The sequence below is a fragment of the Lepisma saccharinum genome, chromosome 18, assembly GCF_977018435.1.
Source record: "Lepisma saccharinum chromosome 18, izLepSacc3.1, whole genome shotgun sequence".
In the NCBI taxonomy this organism is placed as follows: domain Eukaryota; kingdom Metazoa; phylum Arthropoda; class Insecta; order Zygentoma; family Lepismatidae; genus Lepisma; species Lepisma saccharinum.
Genome location: NC_139246.1, coordinates 22,656,989 through 22,676,648, shown reverse-complemented (window position 1 = coordinate 22,676,648; position 19,660 = coordinate 22,656,989). Strand labels below are relative to the sequence as shown.

The 19,660-nt window shown below is 35.7% G+C and overlaps 1 protein-coding gene across 1 annotated transcript in view; it reads right to left on the bottom strand.

The window, feature by feature from the left end:
• The window catches only part of Lnk (SH2B adapter-like protein Lnk), a 41,465-nt gene extending 25,718 nt beyond the window's left edge, over positions 1-15,747 (bottom strand). The window contains exons 1-3 of the mRNA XM_083140325.1: positions 14,975-15,747; positions 1,606-1,707; positions 650-771 (exon numbers count right to left, since the gene is read on the bottom strand). Of these exons, the coding sequence (XP_082996451.1) occupies positions 650-771; positions 1,606-1,707; positions 14,975-15,640 (890 nt within the window). The 5' untranslated portion in view covers positions 15,641-15,747. The remainder of the gene's footprint in view (positions 1-649; positions 772-1,605; positions 1,708-14,974) is intronic.
• Positions 15,748-19,660: the final 3,913 nt, after the last annotated feature.

Here is a 19,660-nt window from a genome sequence, read left to right as displayed (position 1 = left end):
TCATGTAAAAAAATCAAACATAAAAATTAAAAGAAAACATGGTTTTTGCAATGCTTATTATTATGTATGACAGTTGGCAGTGGCAGAAAACCAAAAATAATGCTTTAAAAAACTTTCCTTCTGAATTTGTGTGTGTTCTTATGTATAAATATTTAAAGTGTAAAACAATTTTTCTCAGTGAAAATTAAAACATAAACAAAGAATTTTATTTTCAGTGTTGGAAGCAAAATCAGCTAATTTCAAAATAAGTAATTATATATGTTCTGTTGAATCAGCATTACCTTTTCCAGTATAATGTATAACAATTAACGATCAATGTTTTTTTTTTGTTTTTAAAGTTTTACAGTAATTTGAAGCTAAAACTTTGAATCCAATCCAAATAAATTTTCGTTAATCGTTATGTTATGTTATAAATACAAATACTATAATGCAAAATATATGTATCAACAGGTTTCTCAAGTTTTAAAAGTATGTGAAAGAACTGTTCTAAACCAAAAAATCTGTTAGGGTGAGGTGTAATTAAATTAAAGTTTAAAATGTAATAATGCTAGCAAATTATGTGTTACATGAAAAAAGTAACGTGTAAATTACCTTGCCAACCCTGCTCCATACCTCAGAACTAAAAATGGAAAAAAATGAGTTCCCTCACCTTCCATCTTGACTATCACTGGTTGGAAGGGTCGTCCTCATGCAATACTTGATGGTTGCTAGCCACGATCTCATGTCATCTGTGTCGTGTGCTTCTATTACATACTCCATATTGTTCTCCGCCTACAATCACAATAAATGCAATGAATATTCATAGAAGCAATGGTTTCTAAGGTGCCAATAAAATTACTAAATGGCATTAGTATTTTAGCTAATTTATTCCAATACATTCAAAACACGTGTGTGTATTGAACAGTATTCTAGAATATGTTCTCATGTTGCAAGAATTTTAATATATTTTTAAGCTAAAAATAATGTCTTGTTGTCAGCCAACACAGAGATCATTAATATTAAGAAACAACATAGCTTTCCTAAAAATTCACTTAATTTCATACAGAGAGATGGTTATGTGTTTCGACTCCTCAAAGTGACAAGAAGTTCAGTGCAGATGACAAAACAAAATAAACAGTGCATTTGTGGCTATGCACAGTCAGAACTTTTTTCATTCTGAATCCAGATACTACTGAAGTGTTGGAATATCAACATTGAACATAGCAAGGAATACCTGGAAGTGCAATAAAGTATTTTCAATCTCGTTTGTAAGGTTAATATACTGCTGGACAAAAAAAAACCGGACACTTGCATTTTTTGTGATAACGCAATGGGTCGATAAAAGCTCTGGTACAAGGGCTAACTAAATGTTGCAGAAACTGAATTAAGTACGAATGCATAAACAAAGTCCGAGCCTATGAATGATGCATATGGTACTACATGATCTGCCGAACATTCTGTAATATACCTGCGAGCTGTTATTGCAATTCAGATGTCAAATATTAAAGTGTCCGGTTTTCATTGTCCAGCAGTATAATAAAAAAAAAACATTCATTACATTTACTTTCTGAGTTGGCTTTGTACGTTCCACCACAAAGTGATACTCTTAATACAATAAACATCTACCTTTAATACAAATGTGTTCTCGTGATCAGGCATCTCCAAAGCTGTTGTCTCTCGTGCTTCTGTTATTAAAAAACAAAACACTCCGCTCTTTGGTTTCACAGCCTGAAAAAGAAAAAAACATTTCCAATATGAGTATAACATGCTGTAATTTAATGTGTATTCTTACGCTATCCAATTTTACCAGCTGATAAAATTCTGAAGAAGCAGTCATTCCACGTGAAATCACCCAATTGAAAGACAAAAAGTTGTCTCAGTGTCACAGATTTCCTTCCAATTTTTTTACTGATAGACACTTGGTGCAATATGACAAATATGTAATATTAGGCTTGTCCAACAAATAAGTTGAAAGTTACAAATCTTTGAAAATTACAAGATTTTCAGAAATTGGGTGGACAAACTATGACACAAAAGATGCTACATCTCGGAAACTGTGTGGAATATTGTGATGATTTAGGTATTGTTGGAGAGGACAATCCTAATAGAAAATAACAGTGCTACCATTCTTACCTGCTCTGAAAGTAGAAAAATCTTTAAAGAAGTAATATGTTGTGATGAAAAAACCCTCCACTTCGTGTAATTATTTGAAAGGGAATCCCAGGTTTTACCACAATGAAATTTGTTACACAGCATAATCAATACATGTTCAAAAACTCTGGTCTTAGTACAAATTCTGTGAGCTAAAAGTGGAGAAACATCATAGTAATGCTTCTCCCATGTATTCAACATTTCTAACAATATTAGGTGTACTCACATTAGTGGTAATTTGTGAATGTTTTAGGGTTATTTGTCAAAAATATAACTGTGTGCCAGTGGAAACAATGGTTCATACATTGAATACTGAAACATGTGATATTTTATTATGACCAATATTACCTTTCTGATTTTTATTATTATGTTGAACATGTATTGATTATGCTGTGCAACAATTTTTATTGTAGTAAAACATGGGGGTAACATTATAGTATAAGGGAAACGGATTTCTTCAAATTTACAGGAGAAAGTACTTATGGAAATAATTTTCTGTAGCGTTGTGGAAGTTCGTGAATCTAGTTTTGATCCATTTAATGCGAAAACATGTCGTTTTCTGCGAAAATCTCTGTCCGACATGCTGTTTCTGCTGCCGCCATTTACTTTCTGCACGAGAGTACAATGTTCAGTGTGTTAACATGACGCAACCCCATAGTCAGTGTTTCAGCCTCGCCATGTTTTCACTGGAACATGACATGTCGAGTATTTTTATTTTTTTTAACTATGCTTGCATAACCTAACTTAACCTAACCTTACAGAAAATGGTTTTTGGGGCTAACGTCAATGGTTTTTGGGGCTAACGTCAATGGTTTGTGGGGCTAACGTCAATGGTTTGCGACGTATTAGCATAATTTCAAATCCCGGCACGAAAGTACGTATTATCCGGTGAACGAGGTTGCAACACTGAATAAATCGACAAAACACTCGCACAACGTGCCCGGAACCAGTACGCTATCGCCTGCCATAATGTTTTACAGAATCGAAATAACAAGTAACAGTGAGTACTCGTAAATGTAAGAAATAGACATTATCTTAGTTAGAAATGCATTATTTCACCTTAGGAACTGTTCCGCATTCCAGAATAGTACGTTAGCAATGTAAAAAATATGATTTATAGGTGTTTCCCTTATACTATTTGGTCTAGGAATTAATTCGAGCGCCTGGACAAGAGATGGCGTAACGAGCATATCGTCCCACAGTTCCGTGTAGCCACACATGCATTGAAAACTCCTGTCAGCGCGCATTGTTCGTAGTATAGGGCAGTTGATTGACGCGTCAACAACAGCATTTTGTAGTCAACTGAACATGGCGCAGTTCGTGCCAGATAAAGTGTTTTTGCGGGGTGTTCTGCTTCATTACTTTAACATGCACAAAAGTGCTACCGAAAGTCATCGTATTTTGGTGGAAGTGTATGGTCACCATGCGCTAGCTGAGTAAATGTGTCAGAAGTGGTTTGCACGGTTTAGAAGTGGTGATTTTGGCCTGGAAGACCAAGAGCGACCTGAACAGCCAAAAAAATTTGAAGATTAAGAATTGAGAGCATTGCTCGATCAGGATTCATGTCAAACGCAGGAAGAATTTGCAGAAGCATTAGGCGTTGATCAAACAACAGTTTCCAAACGCCTCAAAGCCATGGGAATGATTCAAAAGATATCACATTGGGTTCCACATGAATTGAAAGACAGACGTTGAAAGACGAAAAACCATTTGCAAATTGCTGCTTCAAAGACAGAAAAGAAAGGGGTTTTTGCATCGCATTGTTACTGGCGATGAGAAGTGGATCCATTACAAGAACCCGAAATGAAAAAAGGCCTGGGTGAAGCCAGGTGAACCAGGTCCATCTGAGACTGTCCTATTCTCAAATTGTCATGTTCAAAGTTAATATTATTTATGTTATTGATGTTGTTTTAACTTATGCATGTTTGTTTTATATATATATTGTTATAATCATCTTATCACGCTGTATAAAATACAAGAAATCAAATTGCTGTAACCATAGTAACGAGAAATAATAAGTACTAAAAATGGTGATGGAAGTTGTGAGATTTTCTGCGCCTGTATTGTATTTATTTTAAATATAACGGTTATCGTTAATTACGCAATTTTATTTGCATTGATAATCGTTCTGCAAGTTAAAGCGCAGCGACGGTTATCAAGAGTGGCGACCCAGAAGCCAGAATTGTTCAAAAAGTGTGCAATCTTCTGATAGTGGTAAGAATGTCTGTTGTAATGGAACAGAATTTTTGTCATATGCTGAAGTAAGACTTACGTCACAATCTTCAGTGTGCTTGTATAACGTAACTTCTTACGTGAATCGTCATATGTGTAAAGATCATAATGGCTGATAAGTTAAAACAAAGTAAATCTAAATCTTCGCGTAAAGAAACAAATATTCAGGCTAATACAATGACTACTTACTTTGATGCTGGTAATCCCGTAGTCGCTTCCAGTAATCCAAATACTACAGAACATGATGTTTGCTCTACAAAACCTGATAAATTATCTTGTTGTAATGATCCTGACAATGATTTGAGATATGTTCAGTGTACACAGTGCTCGTCATGGCATCATATATATCTTGTCTCAAACTTACAGTCACTCACTGGACAATTTATTCGACTACACTAGAAAATTATTATTGTAAAGGTTGCAAACCAGATTATGATCCTTTTAGTTTGCCAGCTTATCTAGAAACTCTTAACCCGAATTTTGGTGATTTGTTAAGTACTGTTAAGAGTATTCAATTGCTTATGGTCGCTTCTAATGAAGACCTCAAGACGAAACTAGAACAGTCTAATGCTGAAATGAAATCGCAGTTAGAACAGTCTAATGCTGAAATGAAATCGCAGTTAGAACAGTCTAATGCTGAAATGAAATTGCAGTTTGAACAGTCTAATGCTGAAATGAAATCGCAGTTAGAACAGTCTAATGCTGAAATGAAATTGCAGTTAGAACAGTCTAATGAAGAACTAAAAACACGAATGGATCTTGCTAACCAAGAAATGAAATTACAGTTACAGCAATCTAATCAACAATTTGCAGAGTTTAATGAGAATATTAAGTCTCAGTTTGAACAATTGGAATTGGATATTTATAGTAACCTAACTTCAAAATTTGAATTGGTTCATGAAGAAATTAATACTGTTAATCAAAGATTAGACAATTTGACTTCCGATGTTAAAACACAACTTGATTCAATAGCTTCTGAATGTGTCAAGAAAAATGAACATTTGGGAAGTATTTTAAATAGCACTATTTCTCAAATCCGAACAGAACAAGACGTTCAAGGACAACAAATTTTAATAAATAAAGATTTGATTAGTGAATACGATAAATCTATTACAGTATGTTCATCCAAAATAACTGATATTAATAATAGATTATCATCGTTGGAAGTTGCTAGTAAGGAAAATGTACATTTTGGAACGTATCTTATTGATTGTAATAACAGGTTTCAACATATAGAATCTCGTATTGATGTTTTGCAAACTAATTATGCAAATTCTCAACGCAACACAAAAGGAAATTTGAAACCTCCCCTTGCACAAAATAGTTCTCAAACTAAGACATCACGTGAAAGGGTTAGAAATGCAGTTGACTCTGGGGTGACTAATTCATCTACTTATTCATCTGATGAATCTTTAACAACCCATGTGAAAACAACGTTCGATGGACCGCATGTTCGAAATCGTGTTCGCTGGAAGCGAAACAAAAGATTTATTCCAACCTGCAATGAGGAACATTATCGAACTAATATGTCACCTAATAGTGTACAGTTTAAGGATAGAAGTAATTATGGGATTAACAATATGCAGACAACTTCTAGATTCAATTCTACCGTTACAAATATTGATAAACATTCCAATGTTCAACAATGTTGTTCTGCTGATGGTGAAAATAGTTACATAACTCAAATGTTTACATACTCGCAAGAACCTAACCTCCCTGTCGTTCATCATAGTAATGTCCCTGGTGAAACGTGTGGGTTTCGTCATATTTCTTCCTTGCAGAATGAAGCTTGCAGACCACGGTTTCAAGGTGAAAGACGTAATGCAAATTTAATGACTGGCACAAGTTGTCCAAATGCTGAAATTGGTGTTAATGAGTCAAATACAAATAACAATTACTGTGATAATCCACAAAGTCAGTTTGATCGTTGTATTTCTCCAACGTCTTTACCTGTAATTACTGTTGGGGATAGAGGAAACAGATATGTAAAGATAAATGAACTGTCTCATTTACCCAAATTTTCTGGAAAAATAGAAGACCAATCGGCTCGAGAATATCTAGAACATCTTAATTCTATGCTTGATCTTATGGGCATTCCAATTAACAAAAGGCTACAGAGTATTCAGCAGTGTTTCACCAACAGAGCTGCATACTGGTACAGAACTCACAAACGTATGTTTTCTTCATATGAGCATTTTCAAAGGGAATTCATGAAACAATTTGCAAGTCCGGAAATACTACAGTCTCAGTTATCAGTATTAAGGAACAGGAAGTATGATCCTACAGTACATGGTGATTTAGAAAGCTTTGCGTTGAAAACGTATTCAAATTATTGCAATTTAGTTGAGAATCCAAACGAATTGGATGTTATTCAATTAGTTATTAGCCAGTTACCAAATAATATAGCTAATAACATAACTTGTCATGAGATACGTTCTATGGACCAGCTAACAACTATGTTAAGGAAATTAGATGTTGTCCAAACTAGTAGAAGAGGACTTATTTTCCTACCGGAAGAAACCGATAATAGTAGTAAGGTTAAACCCAACAAGAATCCTGACAGTATGAAATCAAAATTTAGTGTCAAGCAAATTAATGTTAAACACACCAAAAACACTTCCTCATCTTCTACTCAGACTTCGTCGATGGATGCTCAAGTACCTTTTACTAATGAATTTGGCAATGCTAATTCAAGATATGGACAGTTTAGAGGTAGCAATGGTAGTTTTAGAGGACGTAGAAATAATCGTGGCTATTCAGGATTTGTCCTCCTCCGTAGCCGAGCGGGTTAAGGCGTTCACTCGTCTTGAGATCGTTCGCTGCGGGACGGCGTAGGTCGGAATTTATTCGGCCTACGTATAGGGCCGGTGGCAACCCACCATCGTGAGGAAATTGGGGAGCTCCGAGTGAGTGAGCGTAATCCGGTCACGGAGACCTACTACAACGGCTGGGGATACGTCAGGCCGACCCCCCGACTATTCCAATACCGGTTGAAGATCTCCACGCTTAGAGGTGACGAATGAAAGCGTGGGAGGGAGACCGGCAGTCGGTAGGTACGCCTAGGCCCTTCATGGGCTGTTGCGCGACGGATTATTATTATTATTCAGGATTTACATATAATAACAGAAATAATTTCAGATTCCAAAGAAATAATGCATACTCTGGTATTTCCGGTGACATTACAAATAGGACTTATAATCAGGATGCTATAAGTTCTCAGTTACCTAACAGTAGTCAGAATGGAAGGATTTTCTACAATAGGCAAGCACAGTATACAAGTGAGCCTGCTCTCGCTCCTACTTACAGTCAACCTGTTAATGTGACTTCATTACAAGCACAAGATGCATCTACAACTTCTGGAATATCAAATTCTCCTTCTGGAAATGTATCAAGGACCTTTACACAACAATCTGGTATTGGAACATCTTACCAATCAACAACAAATTTAAATTAAAGGAGCGGATGGAAGTGCCTCGTTCACTCTGCTTTCTTTCAGAGAGGCCAAATTTGAACGAACGAAATTCATTTCAAACACAGGAAATTATGAATGTACGTGATGATAAAGACTTAATATCGGAACCACTACAAGTGAATTTTTTATTGGAATGGTTTGAAGAAGAACCTGAATGGACTGTTAGTGATTATGATATTCCGGTTCCATTAACTGAAGTTCCAGTTATTCATGGAATTATTTGTCAGATACCTGTAGTTTGTATTATAAATTCTGGAAGTCAGGCAAATGTTCTAAATTTTGACGTTTGGTGTAAACTATCGTCTTTGATTGGCAACATTAAACTGGATAACATGGAAGATGTAAAACTCACCGGTTTCGCTGGATCCAAGAAGTGTAAAGTTGTTGACAGTAAAATTATTAATCTGCAGATAAAGAACGAATACTTTTCTATGGAATTTTTTGTTCTTAAAGAGTTGAATGCCGATGTCATTTTAGGAGTTCCATTTTTGAGGAAATATAAAGCTGTAATTGATTTTAAAGAAGGGAATGTAAGTTTGCTAAATGATAAAGGAAAGGAAATTTCCTCTGTTTTAACTCGGCAATGTTCTTCTACAGAAGATTTGAAGTATTGTACAAAGTCTAACTTTTGTTCCGAAGATACATTAAATGATAATGAAAGTTATTCATGTAGATTGTTACGTGATGCGTCAACTTTGAATGATGATGTAGAATATATGCCATCAAAGAAGTCCATTTATGAGTCTGTTTTTAGAAATGATAATTTAGACAATTTGCTGAAAGCTGATTTATTCAAACTTCTGTCGTATTATCACGTACAATTTTCAGATAAACCTAGAAAAGCAATTGTTGAACCTTACAAGATTCAATTAGATACTGTAACACCTATTACAAGCACACCTTATCCCATACCAATATCAAGGAGACTACCTTTAGAAGAAGAGCTTTCCAAGTGGGAGAAATGGGGAATTATTTACCAAGATTCTTCACCATATCTTAACCCGCTACATATAGTGCCAAAGCAAGGAGGACTTTGGAGACCTGTGATCGATTTTAGGAAACTTAATCAACATGTTAGCTCTCCACAAGTGAGAGTAGAAGCAATCAACGAACTGTTACAGAGGTTCCTAGGATGTGTTTATTTTTCTTCAATCGATTTATCATGTGGTTATTTTCAAATACCGTTGACTGAAGATTCATATCCTTACACAGCTTTTTCTTATAGAGGCAGACAATATCTTTTCCGCTATCTTCCGTTTAGGATTCGTTCAGCAGTCTCAGTTTTCCAGGACAGGATGAATAAAATATTCTCCACCGATTGCAGAAATTTTGTTGTTTGTTATTTGGATGATATTCTAATTTTCAGCAAAAATTGGTCTCAACATATGCAACATTTAGAACTAGTTCTACAAAAGATAAAGGGTGTCAATATGTCTATTAAATTTTCCAAATGTAAGTTTGCTTACAAAGAAATCTGCTTCCTTGGACACATAGTGTCCGGTGATAAAATTATGGTTGATCCTGCAAAGAATTCAGCAATTATTAATTTTCCAATTCCAACAAACAAACGCTCATTGAGAAGGTTCTTAGGATTAGCTATTTGGAGGCGAAAGTTTATTGAAGGATTTGCTGAAATGGCACAGCCTTTGTATGATCTGTTGAAAAAGGAATCAAAATGGCAATGGAATGATGTTCATGCTTCAGTTTTTGAAAACCTCCGCAAGTCACTGATATCTCCAAACGCTTTGTATCAACCAGATTTCACGAAGCCTTTCAATGTCAACACAGACGGTTCGAAGAAAGGAATAGGAGCTGTTCTATGGCAAGACTCAACTGAAAATTCTGAAGAAGGACCATGTATAATTCAATACGTTAGCAGATCTCTTAAAGGCAATGAATTATCATACAATACTCACGAGATTGAATGCTTAGCGATATTATTTGCTTTCGAAAAATTCTACATTTACATAGCTGGAACTAAGGTGAAATTGTTTACCGATCACCAATCTTTATCTTGGCTAGAATCTACTAAAACTTTGAATCCACGATTAAATCGTTGGAGTTTGAAATTACAAATGTTTGATTATAATGTATATCACGTGCCGGGAAAATCTAATGAAGCTGCAGATGCTTTAAGCAGATATCCTCATTTAAGTACAGGTTTTCCAACTCTATCGGAACTATATGTAAATAACATAAGTCTTGATTTTCTTGACGAAGATAGTGTAACATTTTGGCAAGAAAGTCAAAATTCGGATTCTTATTGCAGTGCCATTGTACAAAAGTTACAAAATGGGAACTTGTCGAAGAATATAAAAAGGCAATATTCGATTCAAGATAATATATTATTCCTGAAACATTTGAAAGAAGTCAAGCGGAAACTTGTAGTACCAATTATTGTTGTACCCAAAATTCTTCATAAATTACATGACTTACAAGGTCATTTTGGATACTATAAAATATTTAGTAAGTGCAGAAGTTTATATTATTGGCCTAAAATGAAAGTTAGTATCAAGCAGTATTTGAACGACTGTCTAACATGCGCAAAAACTAAACAAGCTCACACAAAAATTAGTAAGGATGAATTGCATGTATATTCTACTACTCCACATGATATGTTATCAATAGATCTTGTTGGACCGTTACCCAAATCACAAGGATATAGTTACATATTAACAATAGTTGACACGATGTCCAAATTTTTAATGGCTTATCCGTTAAGGAAGGCAATGTCACGTGAAATAATTAACAAATTCAAGCTCCAGTATTTTTACCACTATCCAGCATGTAAGGTAATATTATCAGATAACGGTTCCCAATTTAAATCACAAGAGTGGAAGTTATATATGAATGACTGCAACATAAAACATATCACAACGTCAGTTTATTCGCCTTTCGCAAATCCTGTGGAAAGGTACAACAAAGAGTTAATACGATTGTTACGATTATATACTTCGCAAAATCATCAGGACTGGGTAAAATATTTGAATCATGTAACAGGACTTCTTAATAATTCCGTTTCGGAAATAACAAGTTTCACACCTAGTGAACTTTTTCTTCATCACGAATTAAAGGATTCAATTATCAATCAAATTAACTGGCCAGACGATTTAAAGTTTGTGCCCTGGAAACATAAGTATTTTATCGCCAAAGCACATATTAAGGAAAGATATAAGCCCAAAACTATTGAGTGTGATGCTAATAAATTGAAGATTGTCCCAGGTGATATTGTTTTAGTGAAAAATCATGAACATAGTAGTGCAATTAACAAGAAAATTCATAAGTTTATGGAATTATGGCTTGGACCCTATATAGTTGATGTTGTTTGGGTTTGAGTTGGTGTTTTAAGTCCACTTTATGCACAGTAAGGCTAATCGGGACTGGACCTACAGTTTAAAGTGGGATCCGAACCACTGTGCCATGTGCCTCCACCGGGTATCGAACCCGGGACCCCTTGATTACAAGGCGACGACGCTACCACTGCGCCATCGGGAGGCCCGAGTTGATGTTGTGAAAAACAATTATACAATTTTGATGTCTATGGACGGAAATAAGATAACAACAAGGCAGAACTTGTCAAATATCAAGAAATTTAATTGTTCTGATGAGAAAAAGGAAGAATTGCTTAAACTAATGTAATTGTTATGAAGTAATGCATAAGTAGCTGTAAATTCGAACAATAAGATGACATTTTCAGAACTTTAGTAAAAAGAGTATTGTAAATTTGTGAATTGGTTCATTATGTCAAGTGAACTTTCTCATTATCCTGACGAGTGTACGTATATTAAAAGCAGGACTCAAATCTTATATATTATGTAAAAAAAAAAAAAAAAAAAATGTTATGTTCATTTTTTTTTCCAGGAGAAGGGGAGAGATTTGAGACTGTCCTATTCTCAAATTGTCATGTTCAAAGTTAATATTATTTATGTTATTGATGTTGTTTTAACTTATGCATGTTTGTTTTATATATATATTGTTATAATCATCTTATCACGCTATATAAAATACAAGAAATCAAATTGCTGTAACCATAGTAACGAGAAATAATAAGTACTAAAAATGGTGATGGAAGTTGTGAGATTTTCTGCGCCTGTATTGTATTTATTTTAAATATAACGGTTATCGTTAATTACGCAATTTTATTTGCATTGATAATCGTTCTGCAAGTTAAAGCGCAGCGACGGTTATCACATCACAACCGAAACGAGATATTCACTGTGCAAAATTTATGCTGTGCATATGGTGGGATATGAAAGGTGTGGTGTACTATGAGCTGCTGCAACCGGGTGAAACTATTAATGGAGAACGTTATCGATGACAATTAATGCGTTTGAAGCAAGCTCTGGCCAGGAAACTACCAGAGTGGGAGAACAGACATGATAAACTTAATTTTCAACATGATAACGCTCACCCACATGTCGCAAAACCGGTCAAAACCTATTTAGAAAATGTCGGATGGGAAGTTTTACCCCACCCGCTGTATTCACCAGACGTTGCTCCTTCGGACTACTACTTGTTCGATTGCATGAATAACGATTTGATTGGACAGCGGTTCACTTCTTCAGAAGATATCAAAAAATGGGTCTCTGACTGGATAGCTTCTTTCGCTACGGAATCCGTAACTTGCCTGACAGATGGGCGAAAGTGGTGGCTCACGATGGACAATATTTTTCTTAAGGTATTTATGTATTTTGTGTTTGAACTACAGCTTCAATGTGTGCGTAACAACCGCACGAATTAATTCCTAGACCTAAATATAATAGTACCAAACCTGGGATTAACTATCAAACAGTTACCCGAAGTGGAGTGTTTCTTTTTCGTCTGAGCAGGTAAGAGTGGTAACAGTTATTCTCTGTTAGGACTGTTCTTCTCCTCTCCAACAATACCTAATATCACAATATTCCACATAGTTTCCGAGATATAGCAAATTTTGTGTCATATGGTGCATTCGTCTGTCCACCCAATTTTTGAAAATCTTCAAATTTTCAGCATATTTGTTGGGCAAGTCTAATATTACATATTTGTCATATTGGACCAAGTATCTATCAGTAAAAAAATGGAAGCAAATCCATGCCTATGAAGCAACCTGCTCTGGGTGATTTCACATGGTGACCCAGCAAAATCCTTGTTGTTTCAATATGGTTTCATCAACTCCAGTTTTAACAAGTGTGTCTTGTCAGTCTCATTTCAAAAAATGTATCAAGGTATTATAATGTTAGGCAAGGGGCCCATATATACGTGCACAAGCAGTATGGAACATTACGAAAATTGGTTGCTTAGAGCGCTAAATCTGGTTCTCCTAACCTAATAACGTAGGCATTACTAAAATTATAATTGTGAAAAAAAAATGCACGTTAGTTACTGTACCCCTTCAAGAATTATGTTGTTTTTTTTAAAATTAACAGACATCAATGTTTTACGTAATATAAAATTGGTTTCAGCAGCATGCGGAAAACACAAATAACGGAGATATTTGATCCCAAAGTACGGCCTGCATAATTAAGGCCTGCCATATTGGAAAACTTTCGCTGCTTTTTATTATTAAAATTTTATTTAATTATTATTTGTATGCACACTAAAATAGAGAAAGAACACGTCAGAAATTGTTATCAGCCCCAAACCTAACGATATAAAATTAGAGCTGCTGTTGTGGAATGTCATGTTGGGTGTTATATTCATTTGCGTGAAGCCTTTGAGCTATTCTGCTTCACAGTGAGGTAACATGCTAAGGTAATAGACGTACTTCACAATAACATGTTTCCCCAAGCTAAAAACAACAAAAAGTTCATGAACAATGTAATCTTCATAAATCATGCAAAATATTTCACTTTCTTGAAGGGGTACAGAGAGGCAAAGGAATCTAGTTGTTTGGTGCTACCAACATATTTATATGATCATGTGATGCTTTGATCGTGGTGCTGCACGAATGGGGGTCGTTAACACACTGTACCCCTTCAAGAATTATGTTGAATGGCTAGAGTCTAGTTTACGTCCTTCTTGCCCACTCCTTCTGACCCGTTTACATCTTTCTTGCGCACTCCTTCTTGCCTGCTGACAAAACCGTTCTAGCAGACAGCCGGCATCCGTAGAGTAAGTAAGTTTTTCTTTTTACACTTTCTGTCACTAACCATTCACGGGAACGAGGTACGCCTACGAGGTTAGGTTAGGTTCCATTAGCACTCATTTCACCCCTAAATATGTGCTTCATCATCGAAAAATGTCCTCAGTACGTTCAATCAGGAGAACATCGGTTTTTCTCGATTTTCTCCTCCAGGAAACTTTTCCTCGCCTTGGGATTTACTTTGTTGAATTCCTTATAAAATAACCTTTCCAATGATATATGACACGTATTCCTTAGGAAAAGGACGTAAACTAGACTCTTACCTGTTGAATTCTTTCTTAATACTCCATCTGTCCCATAATTATTGTCCGGTACACTTTTGTTTGTTGTCACAAAATACTTGTCCGATATTCAAACTGTGACATTTGCGTATACAGAAGAAGAAAATGAAACACGGGAATGAGTCATACAATGTTATTACTCAAGGATCAGTACAAATTAGCCGATCAAGTATAAAAAAAACAAATAAAAAGTTATCATTTTGGCATACCGGACTATAATTATGGGACAGAGGGAGTAACAGATTTCGAAGTTTTACGTAATATAGAATTGGTTCCAGCGTAAACACAAATAACGGAGATCTCTGACATTATGGTGCTGAAAGAATTTACGGGCTTTATTTTAATGCTAAGAACCCTAAACCTGACCTGTCTAGCATTTAGGGACATATTTCTTTGCACCCCACATCACATGGCAGCATGTGTAGCAGCAGCAGTCTGCATCCACACCACAGTAAACAAATTATTGACAGCAAACAAACATGCACGTAGGAGTATAAAGAAGGGAAAATAATTTCCCAGAAAACAAGTGTAAGAAATCACTAAGTCTCTGAAGTAATGTTAACAGACATAACTTCAAGACAATAGAAATCACCATGCACCATGGTTAGTTCTGAATTAAAGAATCGGAACTTGGGCCTTAATGCTTACACACGACATCACTTCCACAAAAGCAGAAGATACGACTGAAATGACGGTTACGTATCTGTTTACCATGTATGAGATTAGCCTGTAGCTTACCTTTGGGGGTGAGTAAAATTCTAGCATGTAACCTCCAACAGTTTTCACCAATGCCAAGCGACACTTCTCCCATTTTTGAGTCCCATCGAGATTTTCTCCCATCAAATAATTAACTATTCCCTCTTTTCTACACTCCACGACAATTTTTGACAACTTAGTCTTCGAATGTTTGTCATGTTTTGAATGTCTATCATGATGGGAAGATAACTCCACCTCATCAGAGTGCTGTTTATGAAAGAATCCCTTTCCCTTTTTAAGTCCTTTAAATGATAGGCGCCTGAAGAAAGGCTTATGGTGGGCTTTAGGGGAAGGGGAATCCCTTTCCTCTGAATAGTCACTAAATTCCTCATGACTATTTGCTCTGGGTGCACTGGAAGCAGCGTTCGAACCTCCCGAGACGGAAGAATTTCCATTCACGATTTTCTCCTTCTTATGGTTAGTAATATTTTTTTTAGCTAGTTCTGATTCAAAATGTTCAACAAAGCAGTCCATAAATTTTCGAATAAAGTCACGATGCGATATGGTAGGCCTTGCATTTTCAGGTAAATTCGCAGTAACATAGGTGCAAAACGCCCTAGCAAAATCTATTGCTGCCGCCTTCGCATGTCTATCGCAAAATTCTATCCAACTTAAACGTTCTTCACCTTCTGTTGCTACACTTGCCATACTTTAGTTAATTTGCTCCTGTTCACTTTCACTTGAAACACCTTTATGTTCACATTTTGTCACCCATCACATCACTACACAACAAGTAAGTAACTTCATATCTTTCATCTGCCATATTTCCAGATATAACTACCACGTTCAAAGTAAATACTTTTTCACTTAAATTTTTACACACGTTCATCAAGATTATTGGAATAATATCTGATATCACATGCTAAATTAAATAACTAAATATTTTAAATAAATATATAGTAAAAACAATTAAACTTTTCATTCGTCGAGTATGTTTACTAGCGGAAATGATAATTTTCCCAAGCAGACATCGCAAATTTTGAACGCAGCGAGGCATAGTTTAGAAGTATTATCAATTACCGGCTTGTGTAGAAAGTTGCTTTGATTAGTGTTAATCACGTAATACCAGTACAGTAAAATATGGTACGGAATTCTAGTTAATTATTGATATTCACTGACTCTACCTGTGGAAAGATAGTACGAAAATAGGAAACGGAAAGAGATAAAACAGCAAGATTTTTTGCTTGAATGATTTAGTTTATTTTACTTCGCGTGTTGTGCCTCTTGGCTAATTTGCGAAGATGGGGATGAGGGATGAAATTGATGAATGGAATTCGCAAACAACCAAGCTCGAGCGGGATTCGAACCCGGAACCCTAGGCGTCGCAGCGCGATGTTGAAATCAAAACAAAAAATGAACAGATTTGAACCCAAGATGAACATTTTGATGTGTGTGAATGAGAAAAATTGTTTTTTATCTTTTTTAGTGTGTTAATTACTAAAATATTTAGAAGTGAAGATGTAATGGAATTCTTATGTTATAGTAGTAATTGTATTTGTTTATTTTAGTGTACTAGATTTTGCGGGTTAAGTGGTAGAGCAGCCACAGGCTGAACTTCGCCCATGAATAAAGAATTTCTAATTCTAACCACTTTTTTTTTTTTTAAAAAAAAAGGAATACCCCTATTCGGCAGTATCCCCCGTCAATCACAATCGTTCACACAAGTCATATATACTGGGTGATTTTTTCAACCTGAATCATTTGAATATCTTGAAAAAAAATCATCCTACAAAAAAATGTTCGAAATAAAAAGTTGATAGTTTGGAGGGGGAAGTTTAGTGGTGTAACAAAAGAACACCCCCTCCCCCTCTTGTAGGTGGGGCGGGGGGCAACATTGAAATTTCAAATAGAAACCCCTATTTTTTATTACAGATTCGGATTTTACGGAAAAAAATACATAAGTTTTGTCTGAAACATTTTTTTCGATTATTGATAGATGGCGCTATAATCGACAAATTTTCATTTCTTGAATGTTTACACTTTAAAACCAATGTATTTCATTTCGCAATTCATTTAAATTCAAAAAATAAAACATTTTTTATCCAGGACTTGAAATTGTTGTAAAACAAATTCCTTTGTTTAGGTTTAACACTTCCTTCAGTAGTAAATTGATTGACTGTACGTTGAAACGAAGCGAAAGAACGCACCCTGCCTGGAAAACGCTCAGAATAAACAACGACAGCTTGACGGAGATTCCTGCTAGATTCTCCATACACGAGAACCATTTCAATTTTCTATTCTACAGTTAATACATCCATTGATATTAAAAAGTATCAACAGCTTAGTCAAATTAATCGCTCGGAGCATTCTTGTGATCTAAAAAACAATGAAAAACAAACAATGATTTAACAGGAAAAGTCTAAAAAGGAACTGTTTCTTGAAAATGTTTTGTTTTTTTATTTTATTTTTCTGTTGTAGCTTTGTTAAGCATCTTTGACACAACAATAAAAAAAAATTAAACAAATATTGAATCTAACTTTTAAATGTTGTAAATAGGCGAATTACCAGCTTAATGAAATCTCAAAAGATTTGTCAAGAATTAGTACAAAGTTCATGCACGAGAATGTTTTATTTTTTGAATTTAAATGAATTGGGAAATGAAATACATTGGTTTTAAAGTGTAAACATTCAAGAAATGAAAATTTGTCGATTATAGCGCCATCTATCAAAAATCGAAAAAAATGTTTCAGACAAAACGTATGTATTTTTTTCCGTAAAATCCGAATCTGTAATAAAAAATAGGGGTTTCTATTTGAAATTTCAAAGTTGCCCCCCGCCCCACCTACAAGAGGGGGAGGGGGTGTTCTTTTGTTGCACCACTAAACTTCCCCTCCAAACTATCAACTTTTTATTTCGAACATTTTTTTGTAGGATGATTTTTTTTCAAGATATTCAATTGATTCAGGTTAAAAAAAATCACCCGGTGTGTGTGTGTGTATATATATATATATATATATATATATAAAGGAAATCCCCTATGCGGAAGCTTCCCCCATCACACTTCATTCACTCATATCATTTCATTCATATTTCAATTTCAGAACTTTTCAGGACAGACAATCACAAACATCCATGTCCGAGCCAGGATTCGAACCCGGGACCCCCGGCGTCGTAGCGATATGTGCTAACCACTCCGCCACGGGGCCGACACCACTCGGCACAGGGTCCGGCTAAAACAGCAAGAATAAACATCTAGAGAGGAAGAAATTGGGACACAGAGAGAGAGAAGAGAAGAGAAGTTGTGAAGAAAGAGAGAGAGAAGAGAAGTTGTGAAGAAAGAGAGAGAGAGAAGATAAGAGAAGTTGTGAAGAGAGAGAGTAGAGAAGAGAAGTTGTGAAGAAAAAGAGAGAGAAGAGAAGATAAGTTGTGAAGAAAGAGAGAGAGAGAGAAGAGAAGTTGTGAAGAAAAAGAGAGAGAGAAGAGAAGAGAAGTTGTGAAGAAAGAGAGAGAGAGAGAGAAGAGAAGTTGTGAAGAAAGAGAGAGAGAGAGAGAAGAGAAGAGAAGTTGTGAAGAAAGAGAGAGAGAGAAGAGAAGAGAAGTTGTGAAGAAAGAGAGAGAGAGAAGAAAGAGAGAAGAGAAGTTGTGAAGAAAAAGAGAGAGAAGAGAAGATAAGTTGTGAAGAAAGAGAGAGAGAGAGAGAAGAGAAGTTGTGAAGAAAAAGAGAGAGAGAAGAGAAGAGAAGTTGTGAAGAAAGAGAGAGAGAGAAGAGAAGTTGTGAAGAAAAAGAGAGAGAGAAGAGAAGATAAGTTGTGAAGAAAGAGAGAGAGAGAGAAGAGAAGTTGTGAAGAAAGAGAGAGAGAGAAGAGAAGAGAAGTTGTGAAGAAAGAGAGAGAGAGAAGAAAAGAGAAGTTGTGAAGAAAGAGAGAAGAGAAGAGAAGTTGTGAAGAAAAAGAGAGAGAAGAGAAGATAAGTTGTGAAGAAAGAGAGAGAGACAGAAGAGAAGTTGTGAAGAAAAAGAGAGAGAGAAGAGAAGAGAAGTTGTGAAGAGAGAGAGAGAGAGAAGAGAAGTTGTGAAGAAAAAGAGAGAGAGAAGAGAAGATAAGTTGTGAAGAAAGAGAGAGAGAGAAGAGAAGAGAAGTTGTGAAGAAAGAGAGAGAGAGTAAACAGCAAAGAAAATGAGATAGAAACGAAAATGGGACATATATATATAGAGAGAAAAAAGTAAAGAAACCAGTGGGGCGCTACTGTAGGTACCTACAAAATTTGTAGTAGTTGTAACTGTAGTGGTGATACATTTTTTAAAAAAAAATTATAGTTATATTTAGCCAAGACCACCCGCAGGATTTCTTCTTGGGGGGGGGGGCAGTGCAAAAATGGCGGAAACGTGGAGAGATGCTTTCTCCCAATTAAAGAATTCTCATAAATCATCCCCAGCATTGGGATAATTTGCATAGGTACCTACTTAATCTGCTGCCAACCGGACACCGTGGCAGAGTGGTTAGCACATCGCGCTATGACGCCAGGGGTTTCCGGGTTCATTCAAATCCCGGCCTGGGCATGGATGTTTGTGAGTGTCCATTATATCATCACTCATCCCCATCTTCGCAAATTAGCCAAAAGTGACACAAAAAGCGAGGTAAAGTAAACTAAATTAATCAATCATTAATCTACTGTTTTTCACGGCACCCCTCATTCATGTTTTCACGCTACACTTTCACTATTTAAATT